Source organism: Heloderma suspectum, chromosome 2 (assembly GCF_057233095.1).
Source record: "Heloderma suspectum isolate Gila_16-S chromosome 2, 16-S_ref, whole genome shotgun sequence".
Classification (NCBI taxonomy): domain Eukaryota; kingdom Metazoa; phylum Chordata; class Lepidosauria; order Squamata; family Helodermatidae; genus Heloderma; species Heloderma suspectum.
Window position 1 is genome coordinate 369,251,777 of NC_139459.1, and position 23,939 is coordinate 369,275,715.

General features: G+C 45.8%; 1 protein-coding gene across 1 annotated transcript in view; it reads left to right on the forward strand.

The window, feature by feature from the left end:
* Positions 1–23,939, forward strand: part of LOC146355994 (uncharacterized) — a 39,332-nt gene extending 15,393 nt beyond the window's left edge. Inside the window, 6 exon segments of the mRNA XM_084829992.1 lie at positions 9,715–10,269; positions 12,523–12,643; positions 15,074–15,171; positions 16,992–17,118; positions 21,636–22,749; positions 22,751–23,939. Of these exon segments, the coding sequence (XP_084686118.1) occupies positions 9,715–10,269; positions 12,523–12,643; positions 15,074–15,171; positions 16,992–17,118; positions 21,636–22,749; positions 22,751–23,036 (2,301 nt within the window). The 3' untranslated portion in view covers positions 23,037–23,939.

A 23,939-nucleotide genomic window follows, 5' to 3' on the forward strand; every position in this document is an offset into this window, starting at 1 on the left:
GATCAGGCTAGATAGCAAAGGAAAACTCAACGAGCTCCACCCCCCAAACAAATTTCTCCAACATCCCTACTTATGAATATTTTCTCAGAAGCAGATCCTACAGGATTCACAGGAAACACATCCCAAGTAAATCTGCATAGGACTTTGGCATGTGAGCAGCCCTTGATCGTATAGACCAGCCTTCTCCAACCTGGTACCCTAAAGATATTTTGTACTTCAACGCCCAGGACGCCTGGCCATTGGCCATGCTGGCTGGGGCTGATGGGAGGTGAAGTCCAAAACATCTGGAGGGAAGAGTGACATAGGCCTCCTGGGACTTTAAAGTCTTCACATACTTCTTGTGGCATTGGCCCACTTCCCCAGATGGCTGTGAGTCCTGCATTGGACAAAGGCTCTTCTGCTACAATAAATCTGTAAGTCCGCATACAGTATTGTTTTGCATCCTTTGTGATGGGCTGGGGTGGGAGAGGATGGGGCAGGGAGCTGTACTGATGGACTCTGGGTTTGCTTCTCTCGGTCTGCCCTTAAAACACCAAGGAAGGAAGAGGAGGAAAGAGGCAGAAAGTAGCTGCAGCCTCCCGCTGTCCCCCTTCCAGCCAGCCAGTCCAGCTGGGAGAGTGTCCGGGGCCATCCAGGGCTTCCAGTTGAATATCTCCCCTCCCCGGACTGAGCCCTGTGCAGTTGCCCAAAGGAGCTGAGCAGCCAAGACAAACATCCAGCCAGTCAAGGCTCACGCCGCCCTCCTTGTTGCTTCCGGTATGGGTTGGGAGCTCCAGCCAGTTCTGTTTTTGCTGGGGCAAGACACTCCGTGACTGCAGGCCAGTCGTTGGTGCAGACATGTCCTTAAGGCTGCAATCCTAAACACACACACACGCACACACACACACAGTTGGTGAGTTGCAGAAATCCCCTCCAAACTTGTAAACCAGCCCAAGGTGCCCTACGTTGGTACAAACTGAGGCAGATATACCATATTAAACCAAGTGGTTTAAAACACCTCCGAAACAGAAGGACTGGGAAACTGTCTGGCAGAGAGGAGGGAGTTCTCCTCTAGCTGAGGAGGGCCTTCCCGCCTTTTTCCTCTGAAGTCGCTTGGATGAGAAGATCCGATTGTTTCTGTTCAGGGAGCTGCTTCCCTCTCCCAAACGTTGAGGGCCTATGGAGATGCTTCCAAGGGTAACAGGAAAAAAAGCTGGCTAGATCTCCTCAGTGGCTATTGCATTAAATAAATGAATACCTTGGGTCGTAACTTCAGAGGATCCTCTAGTGGATGGCCCCATTTCAAAACTGTGGATAAAACATAAGGAAATGAGCTGGTTCTATGCAAGGCTCATGAGGCCTCGGCTGTAGCCCCAAAAGATGGCATGGGTTGCTTCTATTCTTTGATAGGTCAACCTTGTAGAGAGGATTTTAAATGCGTTTTAAGAGAATCAAAGGACATGCAGAAGCTTCTTCCTTCACAGGTTCTCACCGGGTGCCACAACAGACTGTCAAGGTGGTTGAGGTAATGTATTTTACTGATTGATCTGTAAATTTATGAGTCACCTTTTGGCCCAAATAGTGCCTCTGAGGCAAATTATTGCTAAAAGCGATATGCCACCACAATTTGATATATTTAAAATAAAATACAAATAGGACAATAACCTAAAAAGGAATAGGCTAGCCACCCACCGTCCTTTGCAGCCAAAGATGGAGAAGCTCCATACAGTCAGTCAAAACAAGACCTGGAGCTGACTGTGGCTCAGATCATGACCTGCTTCTTGCAAAATTTCAGCTTAAATTGAAGAACGTAGGGAAAACCACTAAACCGTTCAGGTATGACCTAAATCATATCCCTGATGAATATACAGTGGAGGTGAGGAATAGATTTCAGGGATTAGACCTGATAGACAGAGTGCCTGAGGAACTATGGACGGAGGTCCGTAACATTGTTCAGGAGGCAGCAACTCAATCCATCCCAAAGAAAAAGAAATGCAAGAAAGCCAAGTGGCTGTCTGATGAGGCTTTACAAGTAGCTGAGGAAAGAAGGGAAGCGAAAAGCAAGGGAGAAAGGGGAAGATATACCCAACTGAATGCAGAGTTCCCGAGAATAGCAAGGAGAGACAAGAAGGCCTTCTTAAATGAACAATGCAAAGAAATCGAGGAAAACAACAGAATGGGAAAGACTAGAGATCTCTTCAAGAAAATTGGAGATCTCAAGGGAACGTTTTGTACAAAGACGGGCATGATAAAGGACAAAGAAGGCAGGGACCTAACAGAAGCAGATGAGATTAAGAAGAGGTGGCAAGAATACACAGAAGAACTATACAGGAAAGATCTGAATGTCCCTGATAGCCATGATAGTGCGGTCACTGAACTTGAGCCGGACATCCTAGAGAGTGAAGTCAAGTGGGCCTTACGAAGCATTAGTAACAACAAAGCTAGCGGAGATGACAGTATTCCAGCTGAGCTATTTAAAATCCTAAAAGATGATGCTGTTAAAGTGCTGCACTCAATATGCCAACAAATCTGGAACACTCAACAGTGGCCACAAGACTGGAAAAGGTCAGTTTACATTCCAATTCCAAAGAAGGGCAACGCCAAAGTGTATTCAAACTACCGCACAATTGCACTCATTTCACATGCCAGCAAGGTGATGCTCAAAATCCTACAAGCTAGGCTTCAGCAGTATGCGAACCGAGAACTACCGGAAGTACAAGCTGGGTTCCGAAGAGGCAGAGGAACTACAGATCAAATTGCCAACATTTGCTGGATCATGGAGAAAGCAAGAGAATTCCAGAAAAACGTCTATTTCTGCTTCATTGACTACGCTAAAGCCTTTGATTGTGTGGATCACAACAAACTGTGGCAAATTCTTAAAGTGATGGGAGTAACAGACCACCTTACCTGTCTCCTGAGAAACCTGTACGAGGGTCAAGAAGCAACAGTAAGAACCAGAGATGGAACAACCGATTGGTTCAAAATTGGGAAAGGAGTACGACAAGGCTGCATATTGTCACCCTGCTTATTTAACTTATATGCAGAGTACATCATGAGAAATGCCGGGTTGGATGAATCAGAGGTCGGAATTAAGATTGCCGGGAGAATTATCAACAACCTCCGATACGCAGATGATACCACCCTAATGGCAGAAAGCGAAGAGGATCTCAAGAGCCTCTTGTTGAGGGTGAAAGAGGAGAGTGCAAAAGCTGGTTTGAAACTCAACATTAAAAAAACTAAGATCATGGCATCTGGCTCCATCACTTCCTGGCATATAGAAGGGGAAGAAATGGAAGCAGTGACAGATTTTACTTTCTTGGGCTCCAAGATCACCGCAGACGGTGACTGTAGCCATGAAATTAAAAGACGCTTGCTCCTTGGGAGGAAAGCTATGGCAAACCTAGACAGCATCGTAAGAAGCAGAGACATCACCTTGCCGACAAAGGTCCGTCTAATCAAAGCTATGGTTTTCCCAGTAGTAATGTATGGCTGTGAGAGCTGGACTATAAGGAAGGCTGAGCGCCGAAGAATTGATGCTTTCGAACTGTGGTGCTGGAGAAGACTCTTACGAGTCCCCTGGACTGCAAGGAGGTCAAATCAGTCCATCCTAAAGGAAATCAACCCTGACTGCTCATTGGAAGGACAGATACTGAAGCTGAAGCTCCAATATTTTGGCCACCTAATGCGAAGAGAAAACTCCCTGGAAAAGACCCTGATGCTGGGAAAGACTGAAGGCAAAAGGAGAAGGGGACAGCAGAGGATGAGATGGCTAGATAGCATCACGGATGCAATGAATATGAACTTGAGCACGCTCCGGGAGAGAGCGCAGGACAGGAAGGCCTGGCGTGCTATGGTCCATGGGGTCACGAAGAGTCGGACACAACTGAACGACTGAACAACAACAAGCCACCCACCGCTTATACAAATTTGAGCCAGTGTAACAAGCAAGCCATAGCACTCTGACAAAAACTGCTTAATTAACTCTAGTTCTTTCATTACTGGATCAATAGACTTTTCAGCAGTTACCTCCTTTATGTCCGAGCTTCCTTGCATAAGGAGGTTAACTTGTCTATCTGCATTTGGTGGACCAGTTGATATCTGCAGAAGACTCATCTTGCTGTGCGGTCCTTAATTCTATCTGCTTGTTTGCCTCTGCAGTTAGGGCTTCTTTTATTAATGAGCATGGTACACTCCTAGTTCCGGGGGTTGATCCTGCTAAGCCTTCTGCTTGAGTGATTTCATTTATCATAGAATCATAGAATCAGAATAGTAGGGTTGGAAGGGGCCTACAAGGCCATCGAGTCCAACCCCCTGCTCAATGCAGGAATCCAAGTCAGAGGCTCAGAGCATCCCTTACAGATGGCTGTCCAGCCTCGTCTTGAACGCTTCCAGAGATTTGCAAGATCAGTTTTTAAATTAGTATCTCCTTCATTACGAAGTGTTTCAAGTTTGTTCCAGGAGTAATCAACAGTCCAGTCAAGGGTACCAATGCAACCAGTAGGTAGTTCTTTATTGACTTCAGTATGCATTTCTTCATTGACCTCTCCTTCAGGAGGAAAGAAAGCTGGATTTTTTGTTTGTCTTTTCCTCTGAAGTAAAACACTTAGTGGGAGGAAAATCCAAGGCTCTTGCAGCAGTGTCTACTTAGAAGTTAAAACTTGCAACAATTTAAACACTTAAGTTGTTTAAATTTAAAAGAGTATGAAAATCCTAAAACCTACTGTAAAAATGTAGAGCAGGATCAACAGCAGAAATTGAGAGCAGGACAGTAGGTTCAGACGATTCACCTAGCTGGAGAATGTTCTTTTACAGGCAGTTGTGTGAATTCAGAGTACTCAAGAAGGTCATTTTCTAAAATGGTGTCTGGTGTGTATATTTTTCTCCACAGTGCTGGTTCAAGTCAAAACATCTTTGAATTCCCTGAGAAATGTACTATCTCCTTGGATCTCATGGGCATTGAACATTTCCCACCCTGCATTCAGGGTATTGATCAGGGACTTACGCAGGAAGAATGCGCCCGTGTTTAACCCATTTAATTACCCACGGGTAATATTCATTACCCTTTCCGTGTAATTAATATTCTGAAGGCAGTTTTGGGGGCTCCCCGGCAAGGGAATTCTCTGGCTTCTGTAGATCTCACAGAAGCATATACAGTCAGGGCCAGAAATAATGGAACAAGGATAACTGTTTTCGCAGTTGGCCTCTGTACACTACCACATTGAAGTTGAAAGGAAACACTCCCAGATGGGAGCAAAGTCAGGACTTTCAGCTGTAATTCAAGGGGTTTGACAAAAGTGGGGCACTAACCATTCAGGAAGGACAGCTAGTGGCATACACACACACCCATCACTGGGGGCTCATAAGTAATGGAACAAACCAACATCATTTCAAACTTAAGGATCGCCTTTAATACCTGGATGAAAATCCTTTGCAGTCAATGACTGCCTGAAGTCTGGAACCCATGGACATGACCAAATGCGGAGTTTCCTCCCTCGAGATGCCTTGCCAGGCCTTTACTGCAGCTGCCTTCAGCTGCTGCTTGTTTGTGGGTCTTTCTGCCTTCAGTCTTGTCTTCAGTAAGTGAAAAGCATACTCTACTGGGTTGAGATCAGGTGACTGACTTGGCCATTGAAGAACATCCCACTTCTTTGCCTGGAGAAACTCTTGGGTAGCTTTTGCTGTATGTTTTGGGTCATTATCCATTTGCAATATGAAGCAGCGTCCTATCAGTTTGGCAGCATTTGGCTGAATCTGAGCAGAAAGTATAGCCCTATAGACTTCAGAATTCATCCTGCTGCTTTTCTCAGCAGTCAGGTCATCAATAAGCACCAGTGACCTGGCTCCATTGGCAGCCATACATGCCCATGCCATAACATTGCCTCCACTATGTTTGACAGACGATGTGGTATGGTTTGGATCATGAGCTGTTCCTTTCCTTCTCCATACTGTTCTCTTCCCATCATTCTGGTACAAGTTAATCTTGGTTTCATCAGTCCAAAGAATCTTATTCCAGAACTGGGCAGGCTTTTTTAGGTGTTTGCTGGCAAAGGCTGATCTGGCCTGTCTGTTCTTGAGCATTACCAGTGGTTTGCACCTTGTTCTGAAGCCTCTGTATTTACATTCATAAAGCCGTCTCTTGACTGTAGATGTTTACAATGACATGCCTACCTCTTCAAGAGTGTTCTTGACCTGGCTAGATGTTGTGAAAGGGTTCCTCTTCCCCATGAGCAGAATTCTGTGGTCATCCACTTTAGTTGTCTTCTGTGGTCTGCCAGGCCTTTGATGTTGCTGAGCTTGCCAGTTAATTCCTTTTTCAGGATGTTCCAAACTGTTGTGTTGGCCACTCCCACTGTTTTTGCTACCTCTCTGACAGGTTTGTTTCCTCCGCCTAATGATGGCCTCCTTCACTCGCATGGACACCTCTTTGGACCTCATTTTGGGAGTTCCAGTGAACAGCTACCAAATTCAAACTCAGAACCACCTCCAGGCCTTTTATCTGCTTGATTGGTCATGGAGTACCCAGGAAACAGGCCACACCTGGCCATGCAGCTGCTTGTCAGCCATTCGTTCCATTACTTATGAGCCACCAACGATGGGTGTGTGTGCATGCCATTGGCTGTCCTTCCTGAATGGTTAGTGCCCCACTTTTGTCAAACCCCTTGAATTACAGCTGGAAGTCCTGACTTTGCTCCCATCTGGGTGTGTTTCCTTTCAACTTCAATGTGGCGGTGTACAGAGGCCAACTGCCAAAACAGTTATCCTTGTTCCAATATTTCTGGCCCTGACTGTAGTCATGGTTCCCTTTTCCACAAGCTCTGCAGATATCTCAGATGTGATTAGGGAACAACATATTAAGTAACAAATATTCAAGTCTTTTCCGTTCCAAATCTCCTCCTCAGAGAGGTGTTTTTTTTGGGGGGGGGGGGTTGTCACTTTGTTATGTTTTCCCAAACCTGAAGGTCTCTACTGACTCCTACATCATAAAAACCTAAGAGCCCTGCTGGATCAGACCAAGTGTCCATCTAGTCCCGCATTCTGTTCACACTGTGGCTGACCAACTGCCCTTCTGGTAGTGAATGCCATAGTTTATGCAATGTGTGAAGAAGTACTTACTTTCATCTGTCCTGAATCTCCATGAAGGATTCATGATAAATTATACTTACCTGACCATTTCATCTGGTCTTATATAAGCATACATAGGTTCTCCGCTGGGCAGCCTACGAGTGTTTCATCAGGAGTAGGCCCCTTACTCCCAAGTGAGTCTGCGCAGGACTTTGGCACGCGCGCAGCCCTCGGTCCTACACGCCTCCTGGGACCGTAGCGGGCCCACGCGCTCCTTGCGGCTTCGCCCGCGTCCGCAGACGCCTCCGAGCCGCGCATCCGGCGAACACGGCCGCAAGCGGCGGGAGCAGCCCGTCGCGCCCCCTAGACGCGCCGGGGCTGCAGCTCCCGCGTGGCCCAGCTGGGGGCAGCCCTGCGGAGCGTCGTCCGCCTCTGCGGCGAGACCATAGACGAGGAGGAGGAGGAGGAGGAGGAGGAAGCCGCGGGGATCTGGCGGGGAGAGCGGAGCTGTGCGCCCCCGCGCCCTCTTCCAGCCAGGCAGCCGCCCAGTCCAGCAGGGAAGGGTCCCGAGCTCATCCGGGGCTCCGGCTGGGCCTTCCGCGCCGGCTGAGCGCCGTGCAGCCGCCCGTCCGAGAGCCAGCCCGCCAGCCAGCCCAGGGTCGCGCCGGCCTCCTCGTCGCTTCCGGTAGGATGTCGGAGCTGCCTTTCTCTCTGTTGCTGCCGCGGAAAGCGCTCTGCGTGGCTGCACGCCAGGGGCTGGAGCAGGTCTCCCTTTAGGGCCGCAACCCCACACACACATGTAGAAGTAAGACTTGCTTCCGAGCAGCCTTAGAAAGCACTGCAGTGCAAGTTCCTCTGCCTCACACCCCACCTGCGATACTGGGGAAAGAGCCCTGCGCTGGTTTCTTTGCTTCTAGAAAAGGCCTTGCTAAGGGGTAGTGGCTTAGGGCGCAATCCTATGCATGGGTAGGCAGCAAAGTAAGTTCTGCAGCTCCCAGCATTCCCCAGCCAGCCATGCTGGCGGTGGAATGCTGGGAGCTGCAGAACTTCGTTCTGTGCCGACATCCATAGGCTTGCATCCTTTGGCCTGCTTCTAGAAGAGCAGGTGCAGTAATGTCATAGAAAACGCTCTACTTACAAATGTGCCATTACCTTTTTCTCCTTGCCCTCTTGGAAGGGAAGAGTGGCTTTGTTACAAACCTTCTGTTAAATTTGTGCTTGCGATCTTTGAACCAGGGATTTCGAGGGTCATGGACCTGTTAGCTGCTCTCTCGCTCTCCTTGAACCCGTATAGTTATGTATGCATATAGGCTGTTCATATGGGGAATTATGCAAATATATCTTTTGAGGTGGTCTGTCCGAATTGCGTGCTCGTGTCTCCTTTTTCCCCTCCTAGTATTTTCAACATACAGTTCTGTCTTTTTCGCTCAGAGAGAAACTTCTCTTCCAAGTCAGGATTATCTCAAAGGAAGGACTTTGGACTGCAGCTCTTGTTACCGAGTAAATCTCATCACTCCTGACTCATCCTGGAGCGCTAGAAGACCAACCAAGAAGGTTGAAGCCTGGGCTTTTCCTCCTCTGTGTTTCTAACAAGACTTCACAGAATTGAGAGCAAAGAATTTTGCATAGAATCAACCTTCCAACTTGCTCTGTAAGTCTAGATTTCTCCCCACTTTTTAAATGTTGGGGATATCATAACAGGCTTTAACTGCTTTTTGTGCAGACAAACTTCCAGGTTCAGAACAATGAGATGTAATATTTCACATTGGGATCAATTATGCCCACAACGTTCAGTGAACATATTCCAGTGGACTTCAAACCTATTCTGTCTTTTTTCTTGGTCATAACAGTCAAATCCCAGTCAAATTTTAAGCAACCAGTCCTTTAGTGCAGGTAGATTTTGAGACCGAAAATATTTTATATATAATAATCTTGCCAGAATTAACATGTAACCTCCCAGTTCTTTGTGTATTTGGTGAACTGTACTTGGTGAACTGATATCTCCGTGTAAGGTTTTTTTTTTTTTTAAAGGAAGCTGAATGTTATGTAATCTCATACTGTACAATCTTTTCTTTTAAAATTGTGATTTTTCTCCAGTATCTTTTAGGTGATACTTTTTGGGGACTTCCACTAGATAGACTGGTGACTTAAAAAATCTTTATTACTGCTGGAATCAATACCAGCTTGTAATGATCTTACAGTCATTTCCTCTTATCATTCTCTCACCATTTTGACTTTGGTTCCAAAGATGACCCAAATATCCATAGGATTATTTTTACTTATATTTTGCAGCTGTTTGCAAATGATAATGAAATCTTTCACTTCTTCTGCCCCAGTGCCATATGTTAAAAGGAGTTTATAAAGCTTGGACATGAAATTTCTGAAGTTTTTCAAAATTATTTTTTAAAACTGTTATGTCTCTTAAATATTGGTTATCTCTTCTACTAAAGGTGATCCAGTTTGAAAAATTCGGGATTTGATTGGGTAGAATCAGGAGAGAAAGTGATGAAGGAAGAAGCATCTGCATGCCCAGAACTTGAAGGACAAGTCAGAGCAGAAAAAGCCACCAGTGCCGTTCAGCCAGAATATCTGATGGAGCAATGGGGAACGTCACAAGATGGCAAAGGGAAACCATCCAGGGGGATGCAAGAGCACTGGGAAGCCCAATGGCAGGAGTTGCTGAAGGCACTGCAGCCCATTCACACAGGAGGGGAAAACCCAATGATATCGGAGATGGCCCCTTGGGAAGATGCCAAGGCCTTTCTGGCCTCCTTCGAGCAGGTGGCCAAGGCCTGCCAATGGCCTAGAGGAGAGTGGGCAGCCCGGCTCCTGCCAGCACTGAGTGGAGAAGCAGAACAGGCCTTTCGAAGCCTGGAAACCAGGCATCAGGAAGACTATGGGAAAGTGAAGGCCGCCATCTTGCGAGCGGAAGCCCTGAGAATGGAGGTGCAGCGCCAGCACTTCAGGCAATTCTGCTGCCAGGAGGTGGAAGACCCCCGAAGGCTTCACAGCCAGCTCCAGGAGCTTTGCTGCCAGTGGCTGAAGCCGGAGAGACACAGCAAGGAGCAGATCCTGGAGCTGCTGATCCTGGAGCAGTTCCTGGCCAGCCTGCCGCCGGAACTGCAGAGCTGGATCCGAGCAGGAGGGCCGGACACCTGCTCCCAGGCGGTAGCCCTGGTGGAGGACTTCCTGATGAGCCAGCGAGAGGCTGAGACAGGGAAGTGGCAGGTGAGGTTTTACTGTTTTAAGTCCCAGAATGTCTAAAGGAGGTGGAATGTGAATTAGGCTTTTGGAATAATCTTCACTCATTCAGTTAAAAATTGATAACACATAGGAAAGGCTGAGACCTCCTCTGCCAGTGGACTGGGAGCTGGGAGATCCAGGTTCTAGTCCCACTCGGCCATAGAAGCTCACTGGGTGACTTTGGGTCAGTCACAGACTCTCAGCCCAACCTACCTCACAGGGTTGTTGTGAGGATAAAACGGAGAGGAGGAGGATAATGTATGCCACTTTGGGTTCCTTAAGGACAAAAAAAGGCAGGATATAAATGTGACAAATAAATAAAAAAAGTAAAATTCCAAATCAGAGCATTCCAAAATTGTAGTGTTGTTACACACAATTCCTCTCTTTGCACCTTTATCAACATCATGAGATGGATTAATATGTTTTATTTAATATAGGTATATCCTGCCCTAGTGCAGAATGTTTTGAGATAGTAAATTGTTAAGTCGTATCCGACTCTTCGTGACCCCATGGACCATAGCACGCCAGGCCTTCCTGTCCTCCGCTCTCTCCCAGATTGTGCTCAAGTCCATATTCATTGCATCGGTGATGCTATCTAGCCATCTCATCCTCTGCCATCCCCTTCTCCTTTTGCCTTCAATCTTTCCCAGCATCAGGGACTTTTCCAGTGACTTTTCGCTTCGCATTAGGTGTCCAAAATATTTGAGCTTCAGCTTCAGTATCTGTCCTTCCAATGAGCAGTCAGGGTTGATTTCCTTTAGGATTGACTGAATTGACCTCCTTGCAGTCCAGGGGACTCGTAAGAGTCTTCTCCAGCACCACAGTTCAAAAGCATCAATTCTTCGGCGCTCAGCCTTCCTTACAGGAGATATTTAAATCTATTTAAATATTTACTAAGTGAACCGATATCGTTTCCTGTTATACGTGTTCACCAATTTATCACCAGTTCCAGGTATTCAGCTACTTCAATATATGATGAGGTCCAAATATGCAGCTTCTAAAGTTCCTTTCCGAAGTGAACTATGATGATTAACAACTTTTGACAAATTCTCATTGTTAATGACCATCTTAACGATGAAGCTATAATAATTTTTCATACTGTTCATTCTCTGTTATTCCTCTAGGAGTTTTCAGTGTTTCAGATCCTGTGCAGTACATATCTCCCTTATTCTTACAGTAATCCTGCAAATCAGTTTATGGATGCCACATTTTATTTTGGGCTGGGCGATTGTGCCTTTAAGACGGGTAGGAGGGCTATATTCCAATTTGGGAAAAGTCTTAAGGGCATATTCCAGCTCGGGGTCGGGGTGGGGGGAGAAGAACGTGGGTGGATCTAAGCACCATCTATTTATTATTTATGTTATTATTTTATGTTATTTAAGGGCACAATCCTATGCAAGTTTAGACAGAATAATTCCTGTCGAAACACAGGGTATGGCTGGGTGGGGAATGGTGGGAGTTGTAGGACTTTTTTCTCTGTAAACATGCATAGGATTGTGCTCTAAATTGCTTATAAACCATTTGATATAATAAGAACTCTAAATAGTAGTGCTGTTTTTTCCCTAGTGCTGGCCAGAGAAATCCACCCCCGATCTGGATGCGGCCCACAGGCCAGAGTTTCCCCATCCCTGCTTTAAGAGCTTCATGAAGCACTGAAAATTCACAAGGGTAGCTTTTCCCAGCGTGAGGCTGCAGTGACAGCCAGCACACTGCGCCTCTTGGAATTATGGCTGCTATGCCTAGGAGCTGTGACCGGGGTGGGGAGTGGAGGTGGAGAATTGACCAGAGCTGGCCCAAGACATTTTGTCGCCTGAGGCAAAGAACAAAATGGTGGCCCCTCCCATTCAGTGTACAAAAGCTGACTCAACTTGCAGTCGAAACTTTCTTCAGCGCTGGCTATGGGGCAGCACGTTCCTCTGCACACGAAGGCAGCAGGCTAGCTTCAGGGGTCCATGGCAGGCCATGTGGCGTATAGCTCTCTCCTCCAGCACCTTGCTGCCACCTCGCAGCAGTTCCCGCCTGAGGCGACTCACTCCTCACCCTGCCTAATGGGAAGGCCAGACCTGGCACTGACAGTCTAGCCCACTCCTCACAATCACGTAGCACAATTGGCCTTGAAATAGCCTCACGAAAACCAAGGAGCCACTGAGACTGAAGACAGGAAGCGTCTCTTGCGAGAGCCTTCACTCTTCCAGCAACAGGCCTCTGTTCTGAGTGGAATCGCCCTCCATGTTTCAGGTGCTGCTGAAGGAGGAGTGTGTGGATTCCCTGGAGGCAGAGGCAGAGCCCTCGGATGCTGCAAAGGCACAGACCTTCAGAGAAGCCCCGCAGAAATGTGACGTGGAGGGCGATGTGCCGGGTAAGGACTGGCTGAGCTATTCAGCATTCTGCTTCGGTTGTGTTTGTGGAGCGTTTTTGCTGGCCAGATTAAAAAGTACAGCCAGCTTCCTGTCCTTGTGTCGGTCTTCCGGGAGAGGGGATTTTAGCCAACGTAGCTTGTCGTGCTGCACCGGCTGAATCTCCCTCTTCAGTGCCCCCATTGACGGAACAGGATGCGTGGCCTCTTGCGCCACAGTACCAGGTCTAGTAATCTCTGTCAGCAAGCGTATTGCTAAGATGTAACGCAGCAGTGCCATGACACATACCTGAGCGTCCCGCTCTGAACAGAAGCTCCCCTGTTTTTCAGAGCTTGTCTGGTCGATTTGGCCATGATTTGGGCTTCCTAGAACAATATTCTAGCAGCTCCTCAGCAAGATTATTGAGAGAAGCTGTGCAAGATCTGAGCCGCTACGTCAAAGCAGAGCTCCGTAGAACAATTCAGCGGCTCCTTAGGAACGGAGGGCTGCTTCATCTCCATTGTGAAATGCAGGCCTGGGAGAACTGCGGCACTCCAGATGTTGTTGGACTACAGTTCATAGGGCTGCTATCCACTGGCCGTGCTGGCTGGGGCTGATGGGGGTTGGAGTCCAACAACATCTGTAGGGTTGTTGTCCTCTACAAAATTTTGCATTGTGTGGAGAATGTGCATAGGGAAACATTTTTCTCCCTCTGTCATAATCCTAGAACCCAAGGGCGTCATCCCATGAATCTGATTGATGGGAGATTCAGGACAGATAAAAGGAAGGTTTCTCCACACAGCAGCACAGAGTTAAACTATGTAATTCACTACCACTATATGTGGTGATGACCACCAGTTTGGGTGGCTGTAAAAGGGGATTAGACAAATTCCTGGAGGAGAAGGCTATCAATGGCAACTAGTCCTGATGGTGCTATGCTACCTCCAGTACCAGAGGCAGTATGCCTATGTACACCAGTTGCTGGGGAACATGGGTGGGAGGGTGCTGTTGCACTCCTGTCCTGCTTGTGGGCTTCCATTGGGCAGCTGGTCGGCCACTGTGTGAACAGAATGCTGGACTAGATAGACGGTTGGACTGATCCAGCAAGGCTCTGCTTATGTTCTGATGTCCTGTTACGTGATGTGCTCTAGCTAGTCCCGTGTACATACAAACTTGCACACATTCTAACGAGACTCACACACCTGCTTATAAGGAATCTTTAGACATTGGCAATAGAGCTTCGTTCCGCCACAGATTCCGGGGGGCCGAATGCACTGGAATTCGGCCTCCCTGGAATCTGGCAGAATTCTCCAACATCCCTACCCAAACTTCACAGAAAGGCAGTGATATCACAACTTTGATGAGCTCATAGGGACTGGAAATGGTACTTGCTATGTGGTAAAGACTGAGTTGGCCTTCCATCCCGTATAACAAAAGAAGGTGCTTAGGGATCATAGAGTCATAGAATAGTAGGGTTGGAAGGGGCCTATAAGACCATTGAGTCTAATCCCCCAGGATGATGGCTGTACTTGCTGGAAACAAAAGTCCTACTTACTACCTCTTATTCTTTTAACAAAAGATGACCTTGCATGTTAATGACTGTCTTAAAGACTGGAGTTCAGCAACAGGAGCATACTGCAGGTGGTTGACTAGGTAACTTACCAGATATCACTCTTGCTATCCAGCACGTTCATGTTTTGCTGATATTTACCCCCACCTTTGCCTTTCGGGAATGCATTTCAAGAAGTCCATTAGAAACTGAATCATTTGATCTAGTCTTTTGTGATTGTTCTCAACCCCATTCTTGTGCCTTTCCTCCACCTTTGCTGAAGCTGGGGATGGAGACGCCTGGCTTTTTGGCTGTGTCTCAAAATGGAGTCAGTGCTGTTCACTCAAAAGAGAGCTACCACATAACAGTCCTTAACAAAACCTGGTTCCTTTCCCCCGCCCTGTTGGAAAGGAACCGGCTATGAACAAGGCTGAGCAAGGAATACTGAGAGAGAGTTCCTGGCTTCCTTCCTGTATGAGGAGGAGGCGCAATGGGAGGCAGGACTGCTGAGCCGTCAGTAGCTGTAAGGAAAAGGGAATTTCAGCAGAGGCACTTTTCCCACTGCTGAATCACAGCTTCCGTGTGCCAAAATTCCCTATCGTCTGCAACTCCCTAGGAACCCCCTGTTGCTTCTTTGGTTTTAGGTTAATAAATCATTTTCCCCCCTTGGCATTTGAATTATTTTATAATTCTGCTCATCGTTTTTGAAAGGTTACTTTTCTTGTTGTTTAAAATGATTTCTTATGTTAATGTTTTATGTTTTAATTTCTTTGCCACCGTGTGGGGCCCTTGGGCTGTAAACAACTCATAATTTTATGAATAAAATAAACAATAAATGTGGTCACCCTAAGGATGAAGAGATGGACCGGTTCGCCTTCTAAAAACCTCCTTTCATCCTTCACAGGTGGTAGAATAAAATGCCCAAGTCGCACCAGTCCATCGCTTCCTCCTGAAGGACAGGAAATGGTCCAAACTGGTGTGAAAGAGGTATGTGATGGTCTGGTGAGTGAATTCGTTATGTGCAAGGAGTCGGGGTGACACATGAGCTGCGATGGCTGTCCACATGGTTGGTTCCTTTAGAAGCAGTCTCAGCTGCGTGGGTTGTGCTCATCTTGAAACAGATGCGAGAAGGTCTAAAGGGCTCTGGGCATACAAGTATAGATAGGATTGCAGCCAGGGGCCGAAACTGTATGTTGCATGCAACAACCTGTGTTCTCAAATCTGGGGCGCTGCCAGTGGTTGGGCTTAGGGCAGGCCATGACAGGCAGAGCTTTTAGACACATGACATTCTGCAACCCACTGACAGGCAGAGGCACTTTTAAAGACATAAAAGTTGACCAGCCTTCTGGCATAGGAATATTTAAAGACATAAAAGTTGATCAACCAGCAATCTTGCACAGGAGTTATCTAAAGACATAACAGGTTTTGCTACACATCTGACATTAGGAGTTCTTACAGACATAACTTTTTGCAATTCACAGGTAGAACTGCTTTTAAAGACATAAACGTTGGCCACACATTTGGCATAAGCAGAGGCCACGGTGAGAAATGAGTTGGGAAGCAAGCAGCACACAAATGTATTTCCTGCCAAGTAGCCAGAGACTAGAGAAACTATTTTTAACCACACCAGCCATGGCAAGCAAGAAACCTTCATGAGAAATAGATTCATCATGTTGCAGAGAATTTAAATGCATAAATTCGGGCAGGCAGAAATTTACTGCACTTTATAAATCCACCTGCCACACACACACACACCACAGTTTGTGCCGGGGAAATGATTAAGGCCTAGCCACAAAGAGAGAAACATTTTCAACCCATCCCATCCGCAGAACTGAATTAAAAAATAATAATTTGTGCAAGGGAGAATGATTAAGGCCCACCCACAAAACAAAGATGGAAATGATCCCCGCACAACCAAGCGCCCCATAACTAAAGAAATAAATCCAGTTAAGACTAGATCAACTATCAGTCAAGGCAAACAGCAGTTGCAAGCAACAGAAGCATCAACACAATATAATGGTATAATTGTCAGGGACACAAAGAAAACAAGCCAGTTGGAACAGAGCTGGCTGCAGTGCCTTGGGCCCAGCATGGTGCCTGACTGCTTCCAAACGGGCAGTCTCTGCAGCTGTGATTGGCTAGTTTGCGATTGCTTCCAAACCAGCTGCCTCCGATTGGCTAGTTTGACTGGCGAGCTAGCCAGTGACTCAAAGAGTGAGCTGCGGTACGCCAGGTGCCCTCGTTAACGCCCGGTTCAACCCATCCAGTGAGAAGGACGGGGTCATACCTGCTTGGCCGTCTGGGAGGCAGCAGGAGTCTGAGCTGTGTTTCGTTTTGTTTTTGTTTTTTATAATTGCCCGGTTTTGGAGGAGCGTGCCCTGCAGGAAGCCTTTCCCCATTCCTTTTACTGGGGAATGGTTTTGTGTATTCGTACGCGTGTGCAATTCAGAAAACGGTGCTGCAAGATCAGGACTTCCTTTCTAGTCCACAGTGCAGCAGCAAGAGCCAGTACACAGGTGCTGCACTGCATCAGAATCGCTCAGGAGAAGCTGAATCGCCTGCGACCGAGTGAGATTGCCTGTAATGGGGTGGGGGTGGGATTTTTTCATGGGGGTGGGGTACAGACCCCCCCACACTGCACATTGACTGGCACTACGACTGAGTAGTGGGGCAATTTTCTCTTTTTATTTGTTTCACTGAATATTTAACGGTGGACTGATCATTGCAAACTTAATTGTTTGGACAGGGGCGGCCGTGTGAGTTTTGCTTGCTTTCTTCCACAACGGTATCTGATGGAGGCTGTCTTGTTTTGATGTCTGCAGGAACCGATGGACCCCAAGGAAACTAGCCTGTCTTTGCAGATAGTCCAGCGGGGTCTGACCCAGCCAGGCCAACAGACCATAGTCTGGCAAGTCCTGCAGGAGGATGGTGGGGGTGTCGATTTTTTGGGTAAGGAGCTCTTCTGCTCAAGTCCAGAAAATCCCATAATGATATTAATAATAATAATAAGAAGAAGAAGAAGAAGAAATTTAACAAAAAGATAAAAAACAAAAAACAAAAGCAAACCATTTGTATATTTTAAGTAATATATCTAAAGTATATTTATATGTGTACACACACAAACAAGCATTTTATTGCAATATAACATAAAAAAGGAGAAAGAAAACAGAAATATGCAAACTTTTACTCTGGCATCTTATCAGCTATAACCCAAAAAGCACTTCAAAAGAACAGTAAAGATGGCTAAATTCCAACTCTGGAGGCTGAGAGAGTTGGTTCCCTTGTTTTAATTTTAATACCAGTTAGAAATGACTGCAGCTTCAGGATTTAAAAACCTTTTCATCTGGCCTTCAAAACATATGCAAAATGTAGCCGGATATTTAATATGATATTGCAGGTTAATTTGCTTTGCCAAACTTCTCGCCTGGTGAATTGCCTTCTTCTGTCAGTGATTTCTTTAGTATAATCAGGAAAGAGCATAATCTTGTCATTTGCTGGTCCCCACCGAAGCTCACCTCGTTCTCTTGCCAGACGCATAAGATAATTTTTTGTAGAGACTCATGAAAATTGAACAATAACAGTCCCAAAAGTCCCTTTAGTGCCACGTATGGAACCAGGAACATGATATGCATGCTCAGTATCAAGTAGAAAATCAGATGGTAAAGCCAATTGTTTATTCGTTCAGTCGCTTCCGACTCTTCGTGACTTCATGGACCAGCCCACGCCAGAGCTTCCTGTCGGCCGTTGCCACTCCCAGCTCCCCCAAGCTCGAGTCCGTCACCTCCAGAATATCATCCATCCATCTTGCCCTTGGTTGTCCCCTCTTCCTTTTGCCTTCCACTTGCCCTAGCATCAACACCTTCTCCAGGGTATCCTGTCTTCTCATTATGTGGCCAAAGTACTTCAGTTTTGCCTTTAATATAATTCCCTCAAGTGAGCAGTCTGGCTTTATTTCCTGGAGGATGGACTGGTTTGATCCTCTTGCAGTCCAAGGCACTCTCAGAATTCTCCTCCAGCACCACAGTTCAAAAGCATCTATCTTCCTTCGCTCGGCCTTCCTTATGGTCCAGCTCTCGCAGCCATAGGTTACTACGGGGAATACCATTGCTTTAACTATGCGGACCTTTGTTGTCAGTGTGATGTCTCTGCTCTTCACTATTTTATCAAGATTTGTCATTGCTGTCCTCCCAAGAGTAAACGTCTTCTGATTTCCTGGCTGCAGTCAGCGTCTGCAGTAATCTTTGTGCCTAGAAAGACAAAGTCTGTCACTGCCTCCACATTTTCTCCCTCTATTTGCCAGTTATCAATCCAGCTGGTTGCCATAATCTTGGTTTTTTTGAGGTTTAACTACAACCCAGCTTTTGCACTTTCTTCTTTCACCCTCGTCATGAGGTTCTTCAGCTCCTCCTCGCTTTCAGCCATCAAAGTGGTATCATTTGCATATCGGAGATTGTTAATGTTTCTTCCAGCGATTTTAACTCCAGCCTTGGCTTCATCAAGCCCAGCACGTCGCATGATGTGTTCTGCGTACAGGTTGAATAGGTAGGGTGAGAGTATACAACCCTGCCATACTCCTTTCCCAATCTTAAACCAATCCGTTGTTCCATGGTCTGTTCTTACGGTTGCTACTTGGTCGTTATACAGATTCCTCAGGAGGCAGACCAGATGACTTGGTATCCCCATCCCACCAAGAACTTGCCACAATTTGTGATGATCCACCCAGTCAAAGGCTTTAGAATAGTCAGTAAAACAGAAATAGATGTTTTTCTGAAACTCCCTGGCTTTCTCCATTATCCAGCGGATATTGGCAATTTGATCTCTAGTTCCTCTGCCTTTTCTAAACCCAGCTTGTACATCTGGCAATTCTCATTCCATGAATTGCTGGAGGCTACCTTGCAAGATCTTGAGCATTACCTTACTGGCATGTGAAATAAGTGCCACTGTTCGATAGTTTGAACATTCTTTGGTGCTTCCCTTTTTTGGTATGGGGATATAAGTTGATTTTTTCCAATCTGTTGGCCATTCTTGTGTTTTCCAAATTTGCTGGCATATGGCATGCATCACCTTGACAGCATCATCTTGCAAGATTTTAAACATTTCAGCTGGGATACCGTCATCTCCTGCTGCCTTGTTATTAGCAATGCTTCTTAAGGCCCATTCCACCTCACTCTTCAGGATGTCTGGCTCTAGCTCACTGACCACACCGTCAAATCTATCCCCGATATTATTATCCTTCCTATACAGATCTTCCATATATTCTTGCCACCTTTTCTTGATCTCTTCTGTTTCTGTTAGGTCCTTGCCAACTTTGTTTTTGATCTTACCCATTTTTCCCTGGAATTTACCTCCGATGTTTCTAATTTTCTGGAAGAGGTGTCTTGTCCTTCCTATTCTATTATCTTCTTCCGCTTCCGCGCATTGCTTGTTTAAAAATAATTCCTTATCTCTTCTGGCTAACCTCTGGAATTTTGCATTTAATTGGGCGTATCTCCCCCAATCACTGTTGCCTTTTGCTTTCCTTCTTTCTTGGGCTGCTTCCAGTGTCTCAGCAGACAGCCATCTTGCCTTCTTGGTTTTCTTTTTCTTTGGGACGTTTTTTGTTGCTGCCTCCTGAACAATGTTGCGAACTTCTGTCCATAGTTCTTCCAGGACCCTATCTACTAAATCTAGTCCCTTAAATCTATTCTTCACCTCCACTGTATATTCATTAGGAATATTAGTGAGCTCATATCTAACTGATCTGTGGGTCTTCCCTATTCTCTTCAGTCTGATTCTAAATTGTGCAATAAGTTCGTGATCTGAACTACAATCAGCTCCAGGTCTTGTTTTTACCAACTGCATAGATTTCTTCTGTGGTCCTCTTGTCCACAGTAGTAGATCTGGTGGTCATTTGATGTGAAATGGCCCATTCCAGTCCATTTCAGTTCACTGACACCGAAATGTCTATATTTAATCTTGACATCTCCCCAATAACCACATCCAATTTGCCCTGGCTCATAGATCTTACATTCCAGGTTCCTATGGTGTGTTCTTTAGAACATCGGATTCGTCGTTCACCACCAGCACCATCGGCTGCTAGCCGTCCTTTCGGCTTTGAGCTAGCTGCGTCATCACATCTGGGGCTAGTTGAACTTATCCTCTGTTCCTCCCCAGTAGCATTTTGACCATCTTCCGACCTGGGAGTCCCATCTTCCAATGGTATACCAACATATCTCTGGTTGTACTGATCCATTTAGTTTTCATGGCAAGAATACTGGGGTGGGTCGCCGTTTCCTTCCCTAGGGATCGTATTTAGTCTGACCTCTCTGCCATGATCTTCCCGTCTTGGGTGTCCCTCCACGGTTGAGCTCATGACGTCACTGAGGTGCTCAAGCTCCAGCACCACGACAAGGTAACGATCTCCTTTGCTGAAGGGTAAAGCCAATAGCTCATGCAAAAGTTTATCCATAAATTCAGCCAAACCTATATCAGTAGCCATGTCTTTAATACCAAGGATACGTAGATCCGCTCCACGTGTGAAGGCCTCCAGTTGAGAAATTCGAGCAGATAAAATATGAGAAGCTTCCATGGCAGTTTCATGAGCAGTAACCCGATCTTCGAGATCATTAACCTTCGATTCCATCTTTTGAAAAGAGATATTAATTAAATCCACAGCCCCCTGAAGGGCAGTGATTGAGTCCTGAATTGTTTCAAGTTTCTTTGACTGCTCTGGTAGCTGAGAAGACATAGTTTTTATCAAAGCAAGCAACTCCTCTTCATCTCCGGCATTTCTAGAAACCTTTGCTGGGGGAGCAGTTGGGGGGGGGTAGATGGCGTTCTCAAGCCTTTCTTTTTTTTCCTTTGGTGCTGCCATCCTCCACTTTCAAAAGCATAACAAGCAAGTATGATTGCAGAAACAAACAAGCAGATTTAATTACAAGTCCTCAGATATTGCTGGTAGTTTAAATTCACAAATACTATTTGGAGCTCGTCTGTCCTTGTGTCTCCTAATTGCTTAGGAGTTTCAAACAGCGTTCAGTAGATGATACTCCGGCGACTAACCTTAGCTTCCAGCCCCTCAGTTTCTCCGCAGAAGCAGCTGTTCTTCCAAGATTTCATCCGGATGGTACTGAAAGCGTCCCCTTTTAATTCCAGGGGAAGATAAAAAGGTTGCTCAACCTTTTCACAGCTGTTTGAGATAAGCAACCTGCGGAGCTCCGCAAGTCACTGCCAGGATGACATGGCTGCGACCAGATGTTCGTGCAAATCCATTTTCAAGCCCCTTTTAAAAGTGAATTTGGAAGGAGCAAAATATCACTTTGAAGAGAGGGCAAAATATGCGGCCATACATTAGAGTGTTATGATACAGCCAGTGTTTATATTCAGTCCCTTTCTTAATAGTTCTTATAATAGAATTTGCCTCTAAAAGGTACCTCTTGTTCTGCCTGGTGTTACACAGTTTGAAAACCACAGCCCCAGATAAAAAGAGGGGGTTGACATGATCATAGAGACAGAAAGAAACAGATCTAGCAGAGGGAGAAAATACCTAAGAAGGAAACATCAGCCAAAGGAGGTTATGGACAACTTGAAAAGAGTTCACATTGGCAAAATTATTTTTTCTGACTCTGCAGGTGACAAGAAAGGAAGTCAGCTCAAGACAGAGAGTTCCCAGTTTGGAAGAAAGGAGCCAGAGGAAACAGCCAGGACAACCCCATACATAGGCCCAAGGAATGTGCTAGAGACAGCTGAGATGCACGAGGAAGGAATCGAATCCAAAGAGGAAAGGGGAAAGCAGCCAGTGAAGAGAGAGAATGAATGTAATGAGCTCACAGAAGGTCTTCCAGCTGCAGTTAGCCAGCCTTCCAAAGGACACAGAAGCAATACAATGCCCATGTTCTCCAGATATGGTAGAAGGTATCACTACCCTTCAGAATTTGATATGATACATACCTGGGAAGATCACGATAAGCATCCCATGTCAGAGGAAACTGTCCAGCAGAATTCATGCTCTTCTAAACAGAGAACCTTAACAGGTGAGAAAAGATATGAATGTCCTGAGAGTCGGAAAACCTTCACTTTTAGACCAGCTTTAGTGAGTCACCAGGGAATTCATACTGGAGAGAAACCATTCAAATGTTTTCAGTGTGGGAAAACCTTCAGGCAGAGTGGAGCCTTGAGGTGTCATCAGAGAATTCATACCGGAGAGAAACCATACAAATGCCATCAGTGTGGGAGAAGCTTCAGTCGGAATGAAACCTTGAAGAAACATCAGAGAATCCATACCGGGGAGAAACCATACAAATGTTCTTATTGTGGGAAAAGCTTCAGGCAGAGTGCAGCTTTGATGAGTCATCAGAGAACTCATACTGGAGAGAAACCATATGAATGTTCTCAGTGTGGGAAAAGCTTCAGGCAGAGTGGAACCTTGATAGGTCATCAGAGAACACATACGGGGGAAAAACCATACAAATGTTCTCAGTGTGGGAAAGGCTTCAGCAGGAGTAGAATCTTGATATGTCACCAGAGAATTCATACTGAAAAGAAGCTATGAATAAGTTCTGAGTTTGGGAACTTCTTCAGCAAGGGAGATTTAAAGGAACATCAAATTTTATACTGACCATACAAAAGTCCTTGGTACGAGAAAAGCTTTGGTCAGAGAGAGCATTCATCAGAGACTCCATGCAGGGGAGGAATCATTCAAATGCCTTAAGTGGGGGAGAAGCTTCTCTCAGATAGATTGGTTCAACAGATGTGAGGACAGAGGTGTCACAAACACCATGAGTATAGGAAGTGTTTCGGTCAGAAAAGTGCAACGGTTAAGCTTCAGAGAGAATCACATAAAATATCCAGGTGGGGGAGCAGTTCTCAACATTTCTCATAGGAGGTAATGTTATCATTACCACCTAAAGAGAAATGGACAAGGCTGCAAAAACAAGGAAATCCAATCTGCAGAGGATAGGACTCCCTGGGCATTTCTGTATGGGGCTTTTATCCTGGACCTTTACCAAGGCTTCTGCTTCCAGATTATTTGCGGGATGAAGATCAGCTCTGTTACATGTGCTTTTTTCTGGGGGGTTTCTTTTTCTGCCTTTTTATATGTTTCATTATACAGCTGCCACATTGCTCTGTGGTATAGCAGAATTGTGTTATTATATGAAAGCTCTATAACACTAGAGAAAATACCAGACTTTCCTCATTAAGAAAAACACCATGATAATGGGTGGAAAGCATGGGAGAAGCTCTGGAGGATGGCAATGTGCAAAGTACCTGCAAACTACCATGAGGGAGGAATCATGAGCATACAATAAAAGCCTTTTGTAGAAAGGCGCTCTGTCTGTTGCTTTATTTCTATGGTTCCCATTCAAAAGCCACCACTGGATACCATAAAACATCACCACAGGGAAGGAGGCAGTTGCTTGCCAATGACTACCTTCAATTGAAAACGGGAAGTGCCAAGCCTTCTACATCCCTTGGGATGAAATGTCTTGTTAGAGGTGTGAAACAGCTCTCAGGCCACAATTTCCAGGGTTGATATCTGTTAATAAAGACATGCCCAACAGAGGAAAAGGCTGCAGTGCCACATCTTCAGTTATGGGGAGAGGATACATTTTGTTCTGAACATCTTCTGTTTTAGAAAGGAGATCTTTTGGTGGTTTGAGAGATTGAAATACTTTTAATATTTTTGTATCAATAAAACTTCTGCATATTCTGCTGAAATTGTGGTGGTGTTGAAACAAAACAACAACTGAAATTTGCCCACAGAGTACCCTCAATAAAAAGTCTCAATATTA